This window comes from Monodelphis domestica, chromosome 8, assembly GCF_027887165.1.
Source record: "Monodelphis domestica isolate mMonDom1 chromosome 8, mMonDom1.pri, whole genome shotgun sequence".
Lineage (NCBI taxonomy): Eukaryota > Metazoa > Chordata > Mammalia > Didelphimorphia > Didelphidae > Monodelphis > Monodelphis domestica.
In genome coordinates this window covers 259,139,399-259,158,322 of record NC_077234.1, presented here as the reverse complement: position 1 = coordinate 259,158,322, position 18,924 = coordinate 259,139,399, and the positions used below count along the sequence as shown (strand labels likewise).

At 40.5% G+C, this 18,924-nt stretch overlaps 1 protein-coding gene across 23 annotated transcripts in view; it reads right to left on the bottom strand.

The window, feature by feature from the left end:
- The window catches only part of ROBO1 (roundabout guidance receptor 1), a 1,078,784-nt gene that overhangs the window by 147,143 nt on the left and 912,717 nt on the right, over positions 1-18,924 (bottom strand). For 20 of the 23 annotated variants that reach the window (XM_056807827.1, XM_056807826.1, XM_056807829.1 and 17 more), the window contains one exon: positions 10,236-10,393. In XM_056807827.1, the coding sequence (XP_056663805.1) occupies positions 10,236-10,393 (158 nt within the window). Of the gene's footprint in view, positions 1-10,235; positions 10,394-10,504; positions 10,800-10,934; positions 11,094-18,924 lie in introns of those variants that run through there. The other 3 variants (XM_056807842.1, XM_056807844.1, XM_056807843.1) reach the window with 3 other exon arrangements.

Genomic DNA, 18,924 nt, shown 5'->3' with positions numbered 1-18,924 from the left:
CATGACCTTGTATATCATATTACAAGAAGTTATCAAAGATAACTGTGAACAGATCTTTGAACAAGAAAATTAAATTGAAATTTTAAGAATTCACAGATTGCCTTCAGGAAAAAATCCTCAACTGACAGCTTCCAGAACTGTAATCATTAAATTAAAGAGTAACCAAGGAAGAAATATTTCAAGCAGACAGAAAGAAACCATTCAAGTACTATAATCAGGATCACTCAGGACCTAGCGGCTTCTACGTTAACTGATGATAAAGCATGGAAAATGGTTATATTCAATAAGATAGAAAATCTCCAAGCATTCCTGAGTCCCAAACAAATAAATTTGAAGTCCAAATACAAGACACAAGAGGAGCTCAGAAAGGTAAATAAGAAAGAGGAAATTTAACGAGGAAAGAGGAAAGAGGAAATTTAAAGTCTACATAGAAAGAGGATTTCTGTAATTCTGAAAAATTACTCTTAGTAGTAGAGAAGATAGAAAGAATTTACTCACAAAGAGGGTGGAGAAGTAAGCTAATTATGATATGATGTATAGATAAAAGTGATAATATGGAATGGTATGTATGTACGATATAATATGTATCAATATGAATAACATGTTAAAAAATCTATCAAGGGTTAAAAAGGGAGGGTTCCACTGAGAGAAAAGGGAAGGAAGAGATAGAATGAGGTGAATTATATTAATAAAATTAAGAGGTATGAAAAATCCATACAAAAAGAGAAGGATAAGGATGGTGACACCCAATGTTTAAACTTTAATTTCATTTTAACTGGCTCAGAGAGGAAAAAATGAGTACACTCATTGGGGTATAGAATTCAATCTTACCCTACAGAGAAGAAGAAGAGGAATAAGATAAGAGAAGTGTGGGGGTAATTGAACGGAGAGGCAACTGAGGGAGTGACTAAAAGCAAAATACTGGTAAGTAGAAAAACAGGGAAAGGGAATACAGCGGGATCTAAAGGGGCAGTTAGAAATCATAAAGCTTAATATGAATGGGATGAACTCACCTATTAAACAGAAGAGGATAGCAGAGAGGATTAAAAACCAAAATCCTAGTATATGCTGTTTGTAAGAAATACAATTGAGGCAGAGTGACAGACAGATTCAAGGTAAAAGGCTGGAGCAAAATTTATTATGCATCAACTAAAAGTAAGAAAAGCAGGAGTACCGATTATGATACCAGAGAAAGCTAAAGATAGAACTGATCTGATTAAAACAGATAAGGAAGGAAATTACATTTTGTTAAAAGGTACTATAAACAATGAAGCAATATCATTACTAAACATTTATGTACCAAAGGGTAGAGCATGTAGATTTCTAAAGGAAAAATTGAAGGAGCTGAAAGCAGGAATAGATAATAAGATAATATATGTGAGGGATATCAATTTTCCCTTTTCAGAACTAGAAAAATCAAACCAAAAAAATATAAGAAAGAAGTAAGGGAACTGTTTGAAATGCTAGAAAAATTAGAGTTAATAGATAACTCGTTAAAACTGAACAGGGATAGAAAGGGATATACTTTCCTCTCAGCAGTACATGGTACATATATAAAGATTGGCCATGTACTAGGACTTCGAAATATTGTAAACAAATGCTGAAAAGTAGAAATAATACAACTTTTTTGGATCACAATGTAGTAAAAATTACAATTAACAAGGGTCCATGGAAAGGCAAATTTAAAAGTAATTGGAAACTAAACAATCTAATTCTTCAAAACTGGTGGGTCAAAGAAGAAATCATAGAAATAGTTACAGACTAATAAAAATGACAATGAAGAAACATTATATCAAAAACTATGGGACACAGCCAAAGCAGTACTCGGGGGAAAATTTATATCCTTGAGTGTCTATACCAACAAAAACAAGAGGGTCCTAGAAGGTCAATGAATTTGGCTTGCAATTTTAAAAATCAGAAAAAAGAATAAATTAAAAAACCCCAGAAAAAAATGAAATAGGAAATTCTAAAAATAAAGGAAATTTTAATCAAATTGAAAGTAAAAGAACTAATTAACTAATAAATAAGACTAAGAGCTGGTACATTGAAAAAACAAATAAAATAGATAAAATACTGGTTAATGTATTTAAAAAAAAAGAATGAAGAGAATCAAATTAATAGTATCAAAGATGAAAAGGGTGATCTCACCTCTAATGAAGAGGAAATTAAGGTAGTTATTAAGAATTATTTTTCCCAATTATATGGCAATAATAGCAAAATGGGTGAATATTTACAAAAATATAAATTGCCTAGATTAACAAAATTGCAATAGACTAACACTTAAGTAATCCCATCTTAGAAAAAGAAGTTGAACATGCCAGTGAATTGTATCAAATATTCAAAGAACGACCAATCCCAATATTATACAAATTATTTCACAAAATGAGTCAAGAAGTAATTTTATAAATTCCCTATTATGACACAAATATGGTACTGATTTCAAATCCAGGGAAACCAAAAAAAGAGGAAGAAAAATACAGATCAATCTCCTTAATGAATATAGATGCAAAAACTTTAAATACAATAACACTTCAAATGGGTTTGACAAATATAAGAATTAAAAAATTATTTTTGTGGTCACTGTTTATAAAATATAATTAACATTTTTACTAAAAATTACTGTTATCAGCTTTTATTTTCAGCAAGGCAAAGATATTAAAGTGGGAAATAGGAGAAAGAGGTAGAAAATAATTACCTACCTACAAATACTCTAAGTTCTAAACCTAGTGCCTCCTGACCATGGATGCAATTCTGAAAGCAAATCTGACCAGAATCAATCAGGAAGCTGAAAAACTGCCGAGAATCGTCAGCACACACACGTGGCCAAGACTGCCAAGAATCTTTAATAGAGTTCACAATGAAGAGTGTCCCACCAAAGTGCAGAGAGAGAGAGAGAGAGAAAGAGAGAGAGAGAATCCTCACTGAAGAGCCAAGGAAGGAATAAAGGCATTCTTCTCCTCAATATTTATAGTCTTTTTTTCCACATTGCTTCCTGTCTCTCTCCCACTTCACGGAAAGCAATTACAGCTTCCCAATTTGCCTAGCACTGGGCAGTGCTTGTGGCCTTTGGGAATATGAACTTTTTTTTTTCTAGTAAGTGGCTTAAGAAGCTCTCTTACTTATTAAGTGTTAAGTGGAGGTACTTTTAGTTCTTGATTGGTTAACTCAAAATAGACAAAGATATTTTAAAAATCCTTTCAATAGAATACTAGCAAAAAGACTCCAGCAAGTCATCGTGAGGATTATTCACTATGATCAGGTGGGATTTATACCAGGAATACGAGTTTAATATTTGGAAAACAATCCAGATAGTTGAACGTATCAATAAGCAAACCAACAGAAAATACATGATTATCTCAAATGATGCAGAAAAGGCTGTGAAAAAATACAACACTTATTCCTATTGAAGATACTAAAAAGTATAGGAATAAAAGGGCCATTCCTCAAAATTATGAATAGTATCATCTGCAATGGGGACAAATTAGAAGCCTTCCCAATAAGATCAGAAGTGAATCAAGGATGCCCATTATTACCTCTATTATTTAATATCGTATTAGAAATGTGAGCAGTAGCAGTAAGAGGGTAAAAAGAATTGAAAGGATTAAATTAGTCAACGAGGAAACTAAACCATCACTACTTTTTTGAAAAATGTGATCAAGCAGTTGTTTTTCTTCCGTTTCTGCTCCCACAGTTCTTCCTCTGCATGTGGAGAGCATCTTTCTCATAAGTCCCCCAAAATGGTCCTGGATAATTGCATTGCTGCTAGTAGAGAAGTCCATTACATTCAATTGTACCACAATGTGTCAGTCTCTGTGTACAATGGTTTCCTGGTTCTGCTCCTCTCACTCTGCATCACTTCCTTGAGGTTGTTCCAGTCTCCATGGAATTCTTCCACTTTATTATTCCTTTTAGCACAATAGTATTCCATCACCAACAGATACCACAATTTGTTCAGCCATTCCCCAATTGAAGGGCATCCCCTCATTTTCCAAATTTTGGCCAACACAAAGAGCACAGCTATGAATATTCTTGTACACGTCTTTTTCCTTATTATCTCTTTGGGGTACAAACCCAGCAGTGATATGGCTGGATCAAAGGGCAGACAGTCTTTTATCGCCCTTTGGGCAGAGTTCCAAATTGCCCTCTAGAATGGTTGGATCCATTCACAACTCCACCAGCAATGAATTAGTGTCCCTACTTTGCCACATCCCCTCCAACATTTATTATTTTCTTTTGCTCCCATATTAGCCAGTCTCCTAGATGTAAGGTGGTACCTCAGAGTTGTTTTATTTTGCATTTCTCTATTCAGGAGGGATTTAGAACACTTTTTCATGTGCTTATTAAAGTTCTGATTTCATTGCGTGAAAACTGTCTATTCATGTCCTTTGATCATTGGGGAATGGCTGGATTTTTTTGTAAATTTGACAGAGTTCCATATATATTAGGGAAATTAAAACTTTGTCAGAGAGTTTTGTTATAAAAATATTCTCCCATTTTGTTGCTCTCCTTCTAATGTTGGTTGCAATTGGTTTTGTTTGTACAAAACCTTTTCAATTTGATATAATCAGAGTCATTCATTTTATATTTTGCAATGTTCTCTATCTCTTGCTTGGTCTTAAACTCCTTTCTTTCCCACAGATCTGACAGGTATATTATTCTATGTTCACCTAATTTATTTAGGATTTCAGTCTGTATATTTTAGTCATTGAACTATTTTGAATTTTTCTTCGAATAGGGTGTAAGATGTTGATCTAAACCTAATTTTCCCATATTGTTTTCCAATTTTCCCAGCAGTTTTTGTCACATAGTCAGTTCTTGTCGCAAAATCTGGGGTCTTTGGGTTTGTCGAACACTAGCCTGATGAGGTCATTTACCCCTGGTCTATTCCATTCATCCACCCTTCTGTCTCTTAACCATATTGTTTTGGTGAACAATGCTTCATAGTATAGCTTAAGATCTGGTACTGGTAGGCCCCTCTCCTTCACATTTTAAAAAATTATTTCCTTTGATATGCTTGATTTTTGTTCTTCGAAATGAACTTTGTTATAATTCGTTCTAATTCTATAAAAGAGGTTTTGGTAGTTTAAGAGTTAAGTAGAATAATTTGGGTAGGATTGTCATTTTTATTATATTAATTAATTCTACCCAGGATCAATGAATGTTTTTCCAGTTATTTTGATCTTGATTCAAGTGTGTGAAAAGTGTTTTGTAGTTGTGTTCGTAGAGTTCCTCTGTTTGTCTTGGCAGATAGATTACTAAATATTTTATTTTGTCTAGAGCAGTGGTTCTCCACCTTTCTAATGCTGTTACCCCACAATACAGTTCCTCATGTTGCAGTGACCCCAAACCAAAAAAATGATTTTGGTGGCTACTTCAAAACTGTAATTTTGCTACAGTCAGGATTCGGAATGTAAATACCCGATACGCATTATGTACTCTCATTGCTACAAATGAAGAGGTTGAGAACCGCTGCTCTAGAGTGATTCTAAATGGAATTTCTCTTTCCAACTCCTGCTGCTGAGTTTTGTTAGAAATATATAGAAATGATGATGATTTATGTAGGTGTATCTTATACCATGCAACTTCGCTAGAGTTGTTAACTATTTCCACTAGTCTTATAGTTGATTTTCTAAGGTTCTTTAAGTATAAGATCATATTATCTGAGTGATATCTATAAGAATTTAAACCAACTGTACAAAAATCAAGCCATTCCCCAATAGATAAATGGGCAAGGGACATGAATAGGCAGTTTTCAGTTAAACAAATCAAAACTATTAATAAGCACATGAAAAAGTGTTCTACATCTCTTATAATCAGAGAGATTCAATTCAAAACAACTCTGAGGTATCACCTCACACCTAGCAGATTGGCTAACATGACAGCAAAGGAAAGTAATGAATGCTGGAGGGTGTGTGGCAAAGTCGGACATTAATGCATTGCTGGTGGAGTTGTGAACTGATCCAACCATTCTGGAGGGCAATTTGGAACTATGCCCAAAAGGCAATAAAAGACTGTCTGCCCTTTGATCCAGCCATAGCACTGCTGGGTTTGTACCCAAAAGAGATAATAAGGAAAAAGACTTGTACAAGAATATTCATAGCTGCGCTCTTTGTGGTGGCCAAAAATTGGGAAATGAGAGTGTTTCTCCATTTGAGAATGACACCACAAATCATGGTAACTGATGGTGATGGAAGACTATTGTACTGTAAAAACTGATGACCTGGAGGCTTTCCACATGACCTCGGGGGCCCTCCACAAACTGAACCAATGGGAAATGAGGAGAACCCGAACACTACACAGAAAGCAAACCATTGTGAAACAATGCAATGCAATGGGCTCTGTTCCTAGCAGCAGTGCAATAAGCCAGGACAACCCTGAGGGTCTTATGGGAAAGAATGCACCCCACATGGAGAGAAAGAACTGTGGGAGCAGAAATGCAAAAGCCAAACATAGGACATCACTTAGCCCAAGTATAGACGGGCATGTGATTGGGGGTTGAGGCTTTCAAAGATGGCTCTATAGCCAAAATGAAGACTATGGCCATGGGTATCAAGTGACATTCGTACAACCCAGTGAATGCTTGTGGGCAAGAGTGGAGGGAAAGAAGATGAATGATGGAAACATGGGGAAATCTTTGAAAATAAATAAATAAAACTTAAGAAAAGCTGGAAATACATGCATTCAACCGAGCTGTCCACTTGAGTCATGCTAACTTATTTCTAAATGGACATCCTCATTTCAATCGCAGAGAACACTTTCAGACAAGGGGCAAGTTTATCCAAGTGACTTTGTCAGATCCTTCCACGGAAGGAAGTATTGGGCCGAGATGGGTCCCTTTTTACACTCGAGCTTTCTTTCCTTTCACCCACATCATAAGGAGTTTTACTTTAAAAAAGATGACGATGTCCTGGAGCCTCCCAAATTCTGGTTTCCCTCACATGGGTCCTTTAGGCTCCTGGACTTCCTGGATCTTCGAAGATCCCTCAGCTCGCCCCTGCTGAAGTGCATCCTGCAGTTCAGATGCACTTCCTGTCTGAAGACAAACAGGTCCTCTGTCCGGTGGAAACACAGCGCACTCTTCTTCGCACGTGCCACTACTGTGCCAGAGCCCGCCATGTCAACATTCTGGGCCCGTTCAAGCTCTACACGTCACACACAAGAACTTTCCCCCAAATCCAGTAGCCAATGCATTTCCTTGTGGGATGATTCTTGTATGGAGCAGAGAGAGAAGCCCTTAACAACGTCGGCCAACAAGAAGGGCATTGAAGCGTTCTAGACCTCCACTCTGTCTCTCGGCTTCAGCAGCATGCTGGGATCTTTCCAGGCACTCTAGGAAGGGTGATGCTGACCCGTGTCTCGTCGTCTGCCTCTGATGTCTTCGGCAAAGCAAGAAAGAGAGGAAAAGGAAGCGAGCGTATCAAGGAAAGGCTGGGGTGGAGAGCGGAGTTTCACTGTCCAACAGCTTCTGTTTCTTCAGCTTTTATTTCCCAACTTCATTCTCCAACAGGGACGGGGTCCGTTTCTTTTCACTGATCCGGAAGGAATTAACCAAATTCAGTTTGTCCTCAAATAAAGATTCGCGTAAGTGAGTTCGAGCAGGACGAGTTGGCTGTTTGTGTCGCTCATTGTTAAGGCTTGCACTTCCTCGCTCGGACCTCCAGGGTTTGGTCAAGGCAAGAGAGCAAGTTTGAGAAATGATTCTGTTTCAGCACTCATGTGTTTGTAACTAAGTCCTGTGTCGTCTGCACAGAACTTACAAGGCGGAGAAATGATTCCCACAATGGCCCCTTGATATCATTCTACAGGTGTAGTGAGGACACGTTCAGCCCTCCTACCTCACAGTCAAGGCAGCGGAATGTGCGACAGAACGCTTAGCGCCCCAGATTCAGCAGGGGAAGGTTACAGAGCTGAAGGATGCTCGCGAATCTCCCAGAGAAGAGGGCAACGTCCAAGAGAAAGGACGCTGAGCCGCCCATCTTGAGCTCTCCGGCAGTCCTGTGGCCAGCAGTCAGGAAACAGCCTCTTCTGGCTGATTTGGCGCCACTCGTGTCGACAAACATTTGCATTCTTGTTAAGAGCAGGGTTGGGTCAGAGCGTTCCTGCTCCTGCGGCTCCTCCAGCTCACAGCCCTGCTCTTTCCCCCAAACTGCCGCTGGCCATTGGCCAAGGGACGCCTCCTCTGAAGAGGAAAAGGGAAATCGCTACCAAGAGGAAGTGCTTGGTGGGGACGACTTGGGGAAATGGGAATGTTCGATGTTGGGAAGAGAAAAAGGTTCAAAAGGAGCCTTCAAAAATGTCTTCACGACACAAATGTGAGGCGCGGGTCTCATTACTCTTAAGATTGGAGCAGGAAGCTGAGCAGAGCAGCTGGAACTGGTCCAGAAGAGCCCAGCTCCATTCATTAGATTGAGGCTCCCTTTCTGGTACAACAAGAGCATCGATGACTTTAGTTTACCACCCGTGTAGTCTCGTGGCAATCTGTCCTCCTGTAGACATTTAGGGATAGGGAAGAGTCTGACTAAGGAAGGAACAGACCTGTGCCCTGGAGCCTTCCACTGAGGTTTGGGAGACCCGTATCTCTGGACCACACACATGCACACACACACAAAGCTCAGAGATATCTACATAAACACATATGTACATACACACCTATTTTCACATGTGTGCATGTATGTTACATACAGGCAAGCATGCACGTGCTTACACACGCACACTCCTGAATCAATGTGAGTACCTCGAGCTAAGGATATAGACACGGAGCTCATCCCTGGGGTCCGGGAGGAAGCGTTTGGTATTTCCCTAAAGACACAGCTAAAAGAGGAGAGCCGGCCTGCCCGAGGGCATGTAGATGATCACATGCCCTATCAGTATCTATCACTATCAGTAGCTTCACCAAACGTTTCATAGAGTCATTGATTGCTGCGGGTTTAAAAGAAAAGTGTTGCGTATAGAACTGAAAACTAATTTAAAACTCAATGAGAATTTCCTTGTTAGTGAAATTCAGGAAAAGTTTCCAAAACAGGGAAATCATCCGAAAAGTACCCATCTAAGTGGGTTATTGAGACCATTTTGAAAGCTCTTGGTATACTAAGAGAGCCCAGTAATGTGTCTCTCCTTCTGATGAAAGGAAGCCCGGGATTAAAGAAGGAGGAAGAGAATTCTGCACAGGGAACAGAGAAGTGGAGGACACACAGGCAGAACTGTCTTCACTAGAATATAAGCGGCTCGTGGGCAAAGTGCTTTTCCTCCCACCACGGACTTAGCACAATTCTCTGTCACGTAGATGGAGCTCAATGAATGTTTTTTGTTCCTAACTGAGTAATGTAGAAGTGAATCCCAGTGTGTAGAAAGAATGGTAGGAGAGTGTTCAGTAAGACATGATGGTTAGAGACATTTTGGGACCGATGTTGAGGGGAAATGCTAACACTATCCAAAGACTTTCACCAGAATGGGTCGTAATGGCCAACGTGTACTATGGATAACAGACGATAAAACACCTTTTTTAGAGAATCTAAGAAGGTGGTGTTTAGCTGTTAAAAAGAGGGTTAGCGAATTTTGGTAAATGCGGGGTTAAAATACCCAAAAAACTAGTGAGAATTAGAATTAGGAAAGGAGAATGACCCAGTGAAGAATGTGATGGGTTTGGGAGGAGAGCCCGTCTGTTCCAGCGTGGGCTGCTGCCACTTCCTGTTGTACACTTCGAGGAGTCGACCTTGCCAGGGCTCATGTGGCTCCTCTAAAAGCGAGCAGACAGTCCTTATTCCCACTCGATGGTTCTCTGAATTTTGTCGGGGGCGGACCTGGACCAAAGGGATGTTTATGTACTTTGGGTGTAACCCAACACTTTTTGCAAAAAACCAACCATTTCTAAAACAAAAATGATCATTTCCATACATAGTGGCCAAGCGAAATACGAGTACCAGTTGGATCTGTCTGCATTCAGAGAGCAGCACCCCGAACACTGGATGCCGAGCCAGGAGAAGCCTGTTTGACCCATACTGGCACTACGGTAGCGCAGCGGGCAGATAATAGAACTCCTCCGACTCCCTTTCCAAACAGCCTTTAATTCCTACGGAACTGTCTATGATCTTGGGCTCCTTGGAACACACGAAAGTCCCTCTTTAGGAGACACTGGACGTGGCCCCAAGATCCCCAGGCGAGCAGCCCGGCCTTTCCTGTAGGGCAGGCCCTGGAAGCACAGACAGCTCTGCTCTAGTTCCTGTTCTCGTACTCACGGTAATTCGCTCGTCTCGGTCGTCCAGTGGCGATCCGTCCTTTCTCCAGGAAATCGTGGGCTCTGGATGGCCTCGTGGAGGCTGGCACTCCATCACGGCTGGCTCCCCCACAGCCACCATCACATCGGAAGGGTTCTGCCGGAAGTCATCTCGCAGTACTTTAAGGAAGCAAACGGAGAGCGTTACTATGGCTCCTCAGTCACTGAGCACCCATAAGCAAGGCGTGGCGAGGGGCGGGGCAAACGCAGCCATTTACATAGATCCTATACCTACAACTCGGTCAGCTGCCAAGGGGAGCCCTTCCTCCCGCCCGCGCCTCGGGCCATCGCGGACCTGTTTAGGCTCCGCCCCTGGCGAGGCCTGGGCCAGAGGAATCATGCATTGGGGGGACGACCCTCCTGCGAAGTCAAAGGACAAACACCAGCAGCCACTCCCCAAGCCTCGGCGGGGAGCTGCGGAGAGGAGCCAGGAGTCGCGGCACCCGGAGGACAGAGAGGATTCTAGCACGCCCGGACAGACGGACGGACGTGCACAATCGAGGCAGCCACCACGGCGAGGGCCAGATCAGGCAGAGGGGTTGGAGCACGCCCCGTGGAAGCCAAAGTGGGGACCGAGATCGCTTGGGCCTCTCTGAACAGGTCTCTAGAGGTGGTCGTTAACGGCCACACGTCCCTGTAGGGCCCACGTGGTTCTCCTCACCCAACTCCCCCTCAGCCAGTTCTGGGAAGAAATGCAACATTCGCCTTCCTGGCGCCACGCCTCGCTGTCCCTACGTGTGGCTGCGCAGACCGTGCCAACTGGAGTGCCCCGGCGGCACCGTCCAGTCCTGCGGGCGGGGCCCCACGACTGTGCCCTGGGCCATCCTCCACTCCTGACATGCGCTGGAAAGAGAAGTTCCGCCCCTGAGAAGCCCTTTCCTGTTCACGTGCTTCTCATCCTTCTACCTAAAGAAGGTGCGCACTGCGGCGTCGCAGGCTTTGCTTTTCTACGCGGAAACATTGACGAAGCACACGTCGTGCCTATTTATCGTCTGTTTTACTCGAATAGCAGCAGAGAGCAAACTCACAACAGTTCACCATTACGGATGCCGTGAGAATATTTACGAACAGAAATTGGAAGTTTATCTACATTAAACGACTGAACAGCCTGGAACAGTACATTCAGGAAGGCAAAAGATTTGCCTTTACAGTCCAGTTGGGCTATCCAGCAAAATGGGTACATTCTATCGTGGGGGGAACACGGACATCCAATAAAATAGAACATTTCCAAGAATTCCTGAGAAAAAGCACAGAATCCAGCTCATACATGAAATTCCTGCAGGGGTTCGAATCGCCTGCGGAGGGAAGTTGCACAATGGAAAACAAAGGGTTAAGTTCATCTAGAAAGAATAGACAGAGAAGAATCAGAGAAGCGAGAAACACAGAGACAAGACATAGTGTGGTGTCATCGGGTCAGCATGTCCAGCTTCTCAGATGGGGGGGGGGAGACAGAGACACAGAGAGGGGGGGGGAGAGAAACAGAGAGACAGAGAGAGACAGAGAGACAGAGACAGAGAGACAGAGAGAGAGAGAAAGAGGGGGAGAGAGAGAGGGAGAGAGAGACAGAGACAGAGAGAGGGGGGGAGAGAAACAGAGAGACAGAGACAGAGAGAGACAGAGGGAGAAAGTGAGAGAGAGAGACAGAGAGCGAGAGACAGAGAGAGGGAGAGAGAAAGTGAGAGAGAGAGAGAAAGAGGGGGAGAGAGAGAGAGAGGGAGACAGAGACAGAGAGAGACAGAGAGAGAGAGAGAGAGTTGGAGCTGCCCTGTCTTCACTAAGCAAAGGAGCAATGGGGGATGCTGGATGTGGAGGCAATACTCCGCATAACAGAGATTTTAGCGTGTTCATGGCCAAGCCCAAAGAGCCAAGGATAACACACAAGATTTCGCCAGGGACCTGGAGGCTGAGCTCAGGCAGGCAAAGAGAAGTCGTTAGGACTGTCTGCTCGCCTCCCGACTACAGGGCACATCAGAGGCTTGATTTCAAGCCGAGCCAGTTTCAGGAAGGACTTGGGGCATCGTTGAGAACGATCCAGGCGGCTGCTCCGCCAGCCCTCATCTGCGCGAGAATCTGCAGTTGGCGGGTTGGGGGGATCCATGTGGAGTGTGTGTGTCTGTCTCTACTGACACCCGCACACGGGAACAGGAAGGCACGGAAAGACGGGTCTGCGTGATCTCAGGGACGTGCCTAGGAAGGACACGGTACAGTCAGTCCCGGCTGACAGAAGGGAGGGAGGATGGAGAACTGTATAAGGTAAGAGCTGTGAGAGATGGTGATGGAGAGGGAGGCTGAGGGGGTGCCTTTACGGGCATCACAAAGGGCTCAGAGAGGGCCAGACCAGCAGGCTCCCGGGGCTGGGGTGGAGAATTCCATCTGAGCCTCCCAGAGGAGAACAGCGTCCTACTTGACCCCCGCGTTATTGGGGGAGGGAGACAGAGAAGAGGGAGGAAAGACAGGGGAGGGGGCTACAAAAAGCAAAACACGAGTGAGGAGGAAGAGAGGAAAAGGGAATAGAGCAGGATTTACAGGGGACACAGCGAGTAACCAAAATACTGACTGTAAAGGGGATGAACTCAATCACTGAAGGGAAGCAGACAGCACAGGGGATTAAAAACCGGAATCTTATTATATGGAGCTGACAAAAAACCCACCCGAGGCACGCTGACAAACACACAGATTCAAGGTAAAAGCCTGGAGCAGACTGTGTTAGGCTAAAGTAACAAAAGCAGGAGTAGCAATCATGACAAGGTAGAAAATGATCTGACTAAAAGGGATGAGGAAGGAAATTATATTCTGTTAAAGGGTACAATAGAAACAGTGAAGCAATATCATGACTAAACATGCATGCAACACATGGCATAGCATCTAGATTTCTAAAGGAAAAATGAAAGTATCTCAAGGAGGAGATAGATAATAAGACCATATGAGCAGGGGGTATCAACCTTCCCCTTTAAGAACTAGACAAATCAAATCGAAAAATAAATAAGAAAGAAGTAAGGGAAATGATTGAAATGCTAAAAAAATTAATAGATATCTGGAGAAAACTGAAGAGGAATAAAAAGGAATATAACATCCTGCTCAGAAGTAGATGGCACATATACAAAGATCAGCCATGTGCTACAGCATAGAAATATTGCAAACAAATGCATAAAAGCAGAAATAATAGATACATTTTCAGATTATAATGTGAAAGAAATTGTACTTAATTAGGATGAATGGAAAGGCAATTTAAAGGTAAATGGAAACTAAAAAAATCTAATTCTTCAAAACTGGTAGGTCAAAAAGAATCATAAAAAAATGATGGACTTCCTTAAAGAGAATGACAATGAGGAGACATCAAACCCTATGGGATGTAGCCAAAGCAGTACTCAGGGGAAAATTTATATCTCTGAGTGCCTATTGCAAGAAAATCAAGAGGGAGAAGATCAATGAATTGGGGTTGCACCTAAAAAAATTAGAAAAAGAATAAATTGAAAATCCAAAAATAAAAACTAAATTGGAAATCCTAAAAAGTAATGGAGAAATTAATCAAATTGAAATTAAAAGAACTATTGAACTAATAAATCATACTAAGAGCTGGTACTTTGAAAAAAAATAGATAAAGTACTGGTTAATCTAATAAAAAATCAAGAAGAGAATCAAATTAAAAGTATCATAAATGAAAAGGGTGATTTCACCTGTAATGAAAAATAAATTAACATAATTATCAAGAACTGTTTGCCCAATTATATAGCAATAAATATGAAAATCTAGGTGAAATGGGTGAATATTTACAAAAATATAAATTGCCTAGATTAACAAAAGAGGAAAGGGAATACTTAAATAATTCTATCTCAGAAAAAGAAATTGAACAAGCCATCAAGGAACTTCCTAAGAAAAAATCCACTGAATTGGATAGATTCACAAGTGAATTCTGTCAAACATTTAAAGAACAACTCATCAAAATACTCTACAAATTATTTGACAAAATAAGCAAAGGAGTCTCACCAGATTCTTTTTATATCACAAATATGGTACTGACTCCAAAGCCAGGTAGACCAACAAAAGAAAAAAAGAAAACTACATACCAATCTCCTTAATGAATATAGATTTTAAAAATCTTAAATAACATACTAGCAAAAAGACTCCAGCAAGTCATCTCGAGGGTCATTCACAATGACCGGGTGGGATGTATACTAAGAATGCAAGGATGGTTTAATATTAGGAAAACCAACCACATAATTAACCACATCAATAATCAAACCAACAGAAAAAAATGATTATCTCAATAGATGCAGAAAAAGCCTTTGACAGAATACAACACCCATTCCTAATGAAAATACCAGAAAGTATATGAAACAAAGGGTCCTTTCTCAAAATAATAAACAGTAGGGGAAAGCTGGAAGGCTCAGTGGATTGAGAAGAAGGCCTAGAGATAGGAAGTCCTAAGTTCAAATCTGACCTCAGAAACTTCCCAGCTGTGTGACCCTGGGCAAGTCACTTAACTCCTATTGCCTAGCCCTTACCGCTCTTCTGCCTTGGAGCCAATACACAGTATTGATTCCAAGATGGAAGCTTTAATGATAATGATGATAATAATAATAATAATAATCCATATATATTTAAAACCATCAGCAAGTGACATCTACAATGGGGAAAAGCTAGAAGCCTTCCCAATAAGATCAGGAGTGAAGCAAGGATGTCCATTATCACCTCTATTAATTAATATTGTACTGGAAATGCTAGGAATAGCAATTAGAGAAGAAAAAGAAATTGAAGGGACTAAAGTAGGCAAAGAGGAAAGTAAACTATCACTCTTTGCAGGTGATATGATGGTAAACATAAAGAATCCTAGAAAATCAACTAAAGGATTAGTGGAAATAATTTAAAACTCTAGCAAAGTTGCAGGGCACAAGATAAACTCACATTAATCATCACTATTTCTACATATTTCCAACAAAATTCAGAAGCGGGAATTAGAAAGAGACACTCCATTTAAAACCACTCCAAGTAATACAAAATATTTAGGAATTTATCCACCAAGACAAACACAGGAATTGTAAGAACACAACTACAAAACACTTTCACACAACTGAAAAGAGATCTAAATAATTGGAAAACATTAATTGCTCATGGGTAGGGTGAGCTAACATAATAAAAATTACAATCTTACCCAAATTAATCTACTTATTCAGTGCTATACCTATAAAACTACCAAGAAACCTTTTTATAGAATTAGACCAATTTATTACAAAGTTCATCTGGAAGAACAAAAGATCGAGAATATCAAGAGAAATAATGAAAAAAAAGTGAAGGATGGGGGCCTCGCAGTAGCAGATCTTAAAGTGAACTATGAAGCAGTGGTTATCAAAACAACATGGTACAGGCTGAGACACAAGGGTGAATGAATGGAATAGTCTAAGGGTAAATGACCTCAGTTAAGCTGGTATTTGATAAACCCAAAGATTTTGGGACAAGAACTCACTATCTGACAAACAATTGCTGGGAAAATTGGAAAACAATGTGGGAAAAATTAGGTTTAGATCAACATCTTACACTTTGTACCAAGATAAATTCAAAATGGGCCTATGACTTAAATATATGTAAAATGAATGACTTTGATTATATCAAATTCAAAAGTTTTTATGCAAACCAAACCAATGCAATCAAAATTAGGAGGAAAGCAACAAATCGGGAGAATATTTTTATAACAAAACTCTCTGACAAAGGTTAATTCCCAAATATATAAGGAACTAATCAAATTTGCAAAAAATCAAACCATTCCCCAATCAACAAATGGTCAAGCGATATGACTAGGCAGTTCTCAGATGAAGAAATCAAAATGATCAATAAGCAAATTACAAAGTGTTCTACATCCCTCCTGATTAGAGAAATGCAAGTTAAGACAACTCTGAGGTATCACCTCACACCTAGCAGATTGGCTAACATGACAGCAGAGGAAAGTAATGAATGCTGGAGGGGATGTGGCAAAGTCGGACATTCATGCATTGCTGGTAGAGTTGTTAATTGATCCAACCATTCTGGAGGGCAATTTGTAATTATGCCCAAAGGGCGATAAAAGAATGTCTGCCCTTTGATCCAGCCATAGCACTGCTGGATTTGTACCACAAAGAGATAATAAGGAAAAAGACTTGTACAAGATTATTCATAGCTGCGCTCTTTGTGGTGGCCAAAAACTGGTAAATGAGGGGATGCCCTTCATTTGGGGAATGGCTGAACACATTGTGGCATATGTTGGTGATGGAATACTATTGTGCTCAAAGGAATGATGAACTGGAGGGATTCCATGTGAACTGGAACGACCTCCAGGAAGTGATGCAGAGGACAACATTGTACATAGAGACTGATACATTGTAGCATGATCGAATGTAATGGACTTCTCTATCAGACCCAATGCAATGATCTAGGACAAGGGTCCCCAAACCACAGCCCAGGAGTCACATGCAGCCCCCCGAAGGCCATTTATCCAGCCCCTACTGCACTTCTGGAAGGGGCACCTTTTTCATTGGTGGTCAGTGAGAGGAGCACCATATGTGACAGCGCCACAAAGCAGGGCGTCGCTCACGTACAGTACTGTTTCTGGTGACATCATCCTTTGCATGCCTCCTTGTTCTGAGAGTAACTGAAGGAGTACGAGGCGCCTCACAAAGGATTCTGTGGCTGCACAATGGAAGATGTCAGCATGGTGAGCGGCGATCTGGGGGAGGGGATTCCGCCCTGTGTGTACTGCTGCCCGGTATAGGGGTGGCGGTGATGGGCCTGTGCAAGGCGGGACAGGCCCATCCCAGCCAGCACCACAGCCTCCGCTCTCCCAGACAGCCGTATACATATTTGTTCATAGTTGTTTTTGTTTTTAATAGTTTGGCCCTGGCCCCTGTGTAGAAGGTTTGGGGACCCCTGATCTAGGACAGTTCTGAGGAACTTATGAGAAAGAACACTACCCACATCTAGAGAATGAACTGGGGAAGTAGAAACCCAGAAGAAATATATAGGATTGATCACAAGGTTCAATAGAGATATAGTGAGAGTTTTGATGTTAAAGGATCGCTCAACTGCAAATATGAATAACATGGACATGGTTTTAAACACTGATGCATAGATAGCCCAGTGGAACTGCTTGTTAGAGCTTCAGGGGGGAGGTAAGTGTAGGGTGCAATCATGAATCCTGTAACTAGGGGGAAATGATCTAAATTTTAAAAAGAGTAAAAAAAGGAAATTTTATCAAGAAATTTCCCATGTTACAATGCGAACTATTTAATATAATGCTTTCCAGTGCAGTATTAAAGATCGTACTGGTTAAGTGAGAAAAGCAAAAGAACAAATATACCATCAAAGAAATGTTAACAAGCATAAATTCCACCAGCATCCCCCCACCCCCCAATCTCCACAATGATATAACCAGGTGGTGGGAATTATATAATATAAGTAATATAAAAATAGGGTTAAATTTTTTAAATTAATTAAAACTAATTAAAATCAGTGATTAAAGTTGAGCTATAGCTAGGTATTGTTGAAAATGAAAGAGAGAATGGAGAGAAGTTCTACAAGTCCGAATGTTACATACATTTCCCCATAATTCAATTTGCATGCCATTTGATGTTTAAGAATATGTTTAAGAAGTAAAGTACCACAATATGAAGCACAATATTCTAACTACTGGTTTTAAAAATTCTTAAATTTGAAGGCCAAAACCTCAAACAGATGAGGAAGTTTCCAAAATCATGTCCTTTAACGGGTAATTCTTGCTTTTTCATACATGTGTGCTTTATAATTAAGGGACAGCCATAAGTAGGATGGCTGTGGAAGACTTCTTTTTTCAACATGCCTTTTCCTTTATGTCATCAGTTAAGTTGGGTCCAATGAAAATATATAATGTTAGGGAAATGAAAGCCCGTCCCCTCCCCTCCAAATAACACCAGCACCACTTTGTGTTCTTGTACCAAAGTGTTTCTATTCCCACTTGACAAATTAACTTTTCAAAGAGAATTAAAAACTTATTCTAGTATTCATTATTGTATTATATGATGAAAAATTAGAAACAAACTTTGAGAAAAGATTTTAGTTTCTAAAATTATATTATTATTTTACTAAGATTATATCATGAAGAAAGGAGAGCTTAGAAGTAAGGAAATTGAAAAGATCTAGATGAAACCTAAACCTTTTTCATTTCTAGAATATCTTCCAAACTTAACATAGTATCTAGATGTTTTTAAGCATCTCTTTAGACCAATATCTTTTTAGTAAAAAACAATCATTGGTATGATTTCTTACCTTGGACTGACATCGTCTGTAAATTCATAGTAATCATAAATCAAAAATAATAAAATACATTAGGAAACCAAAATATTAAGCCATAGGTAGGTCAAAATATTTTTATGGCATATTTTAAATGATTTTGTATTTTAAATTATATCATTTAAAACAAACAAAATATAATTCATTGAAAAAACATCTTTTTGTTTGTGTGTTGTAGAGAGCTAAACGAAGTCTGACATAATGAAGCCAAAATCTGACTGATGGACTGGCCCTTCCTATCCAAAGAGAGAGAATGGAGAGACCTGAGTGCATAAAGCAGGCCATTAACTGGGACACTTGGGTGAAGTTCAAGCACACCTTAGAGGAGCACTGCCCTTATTTTTTAATGTACTTCC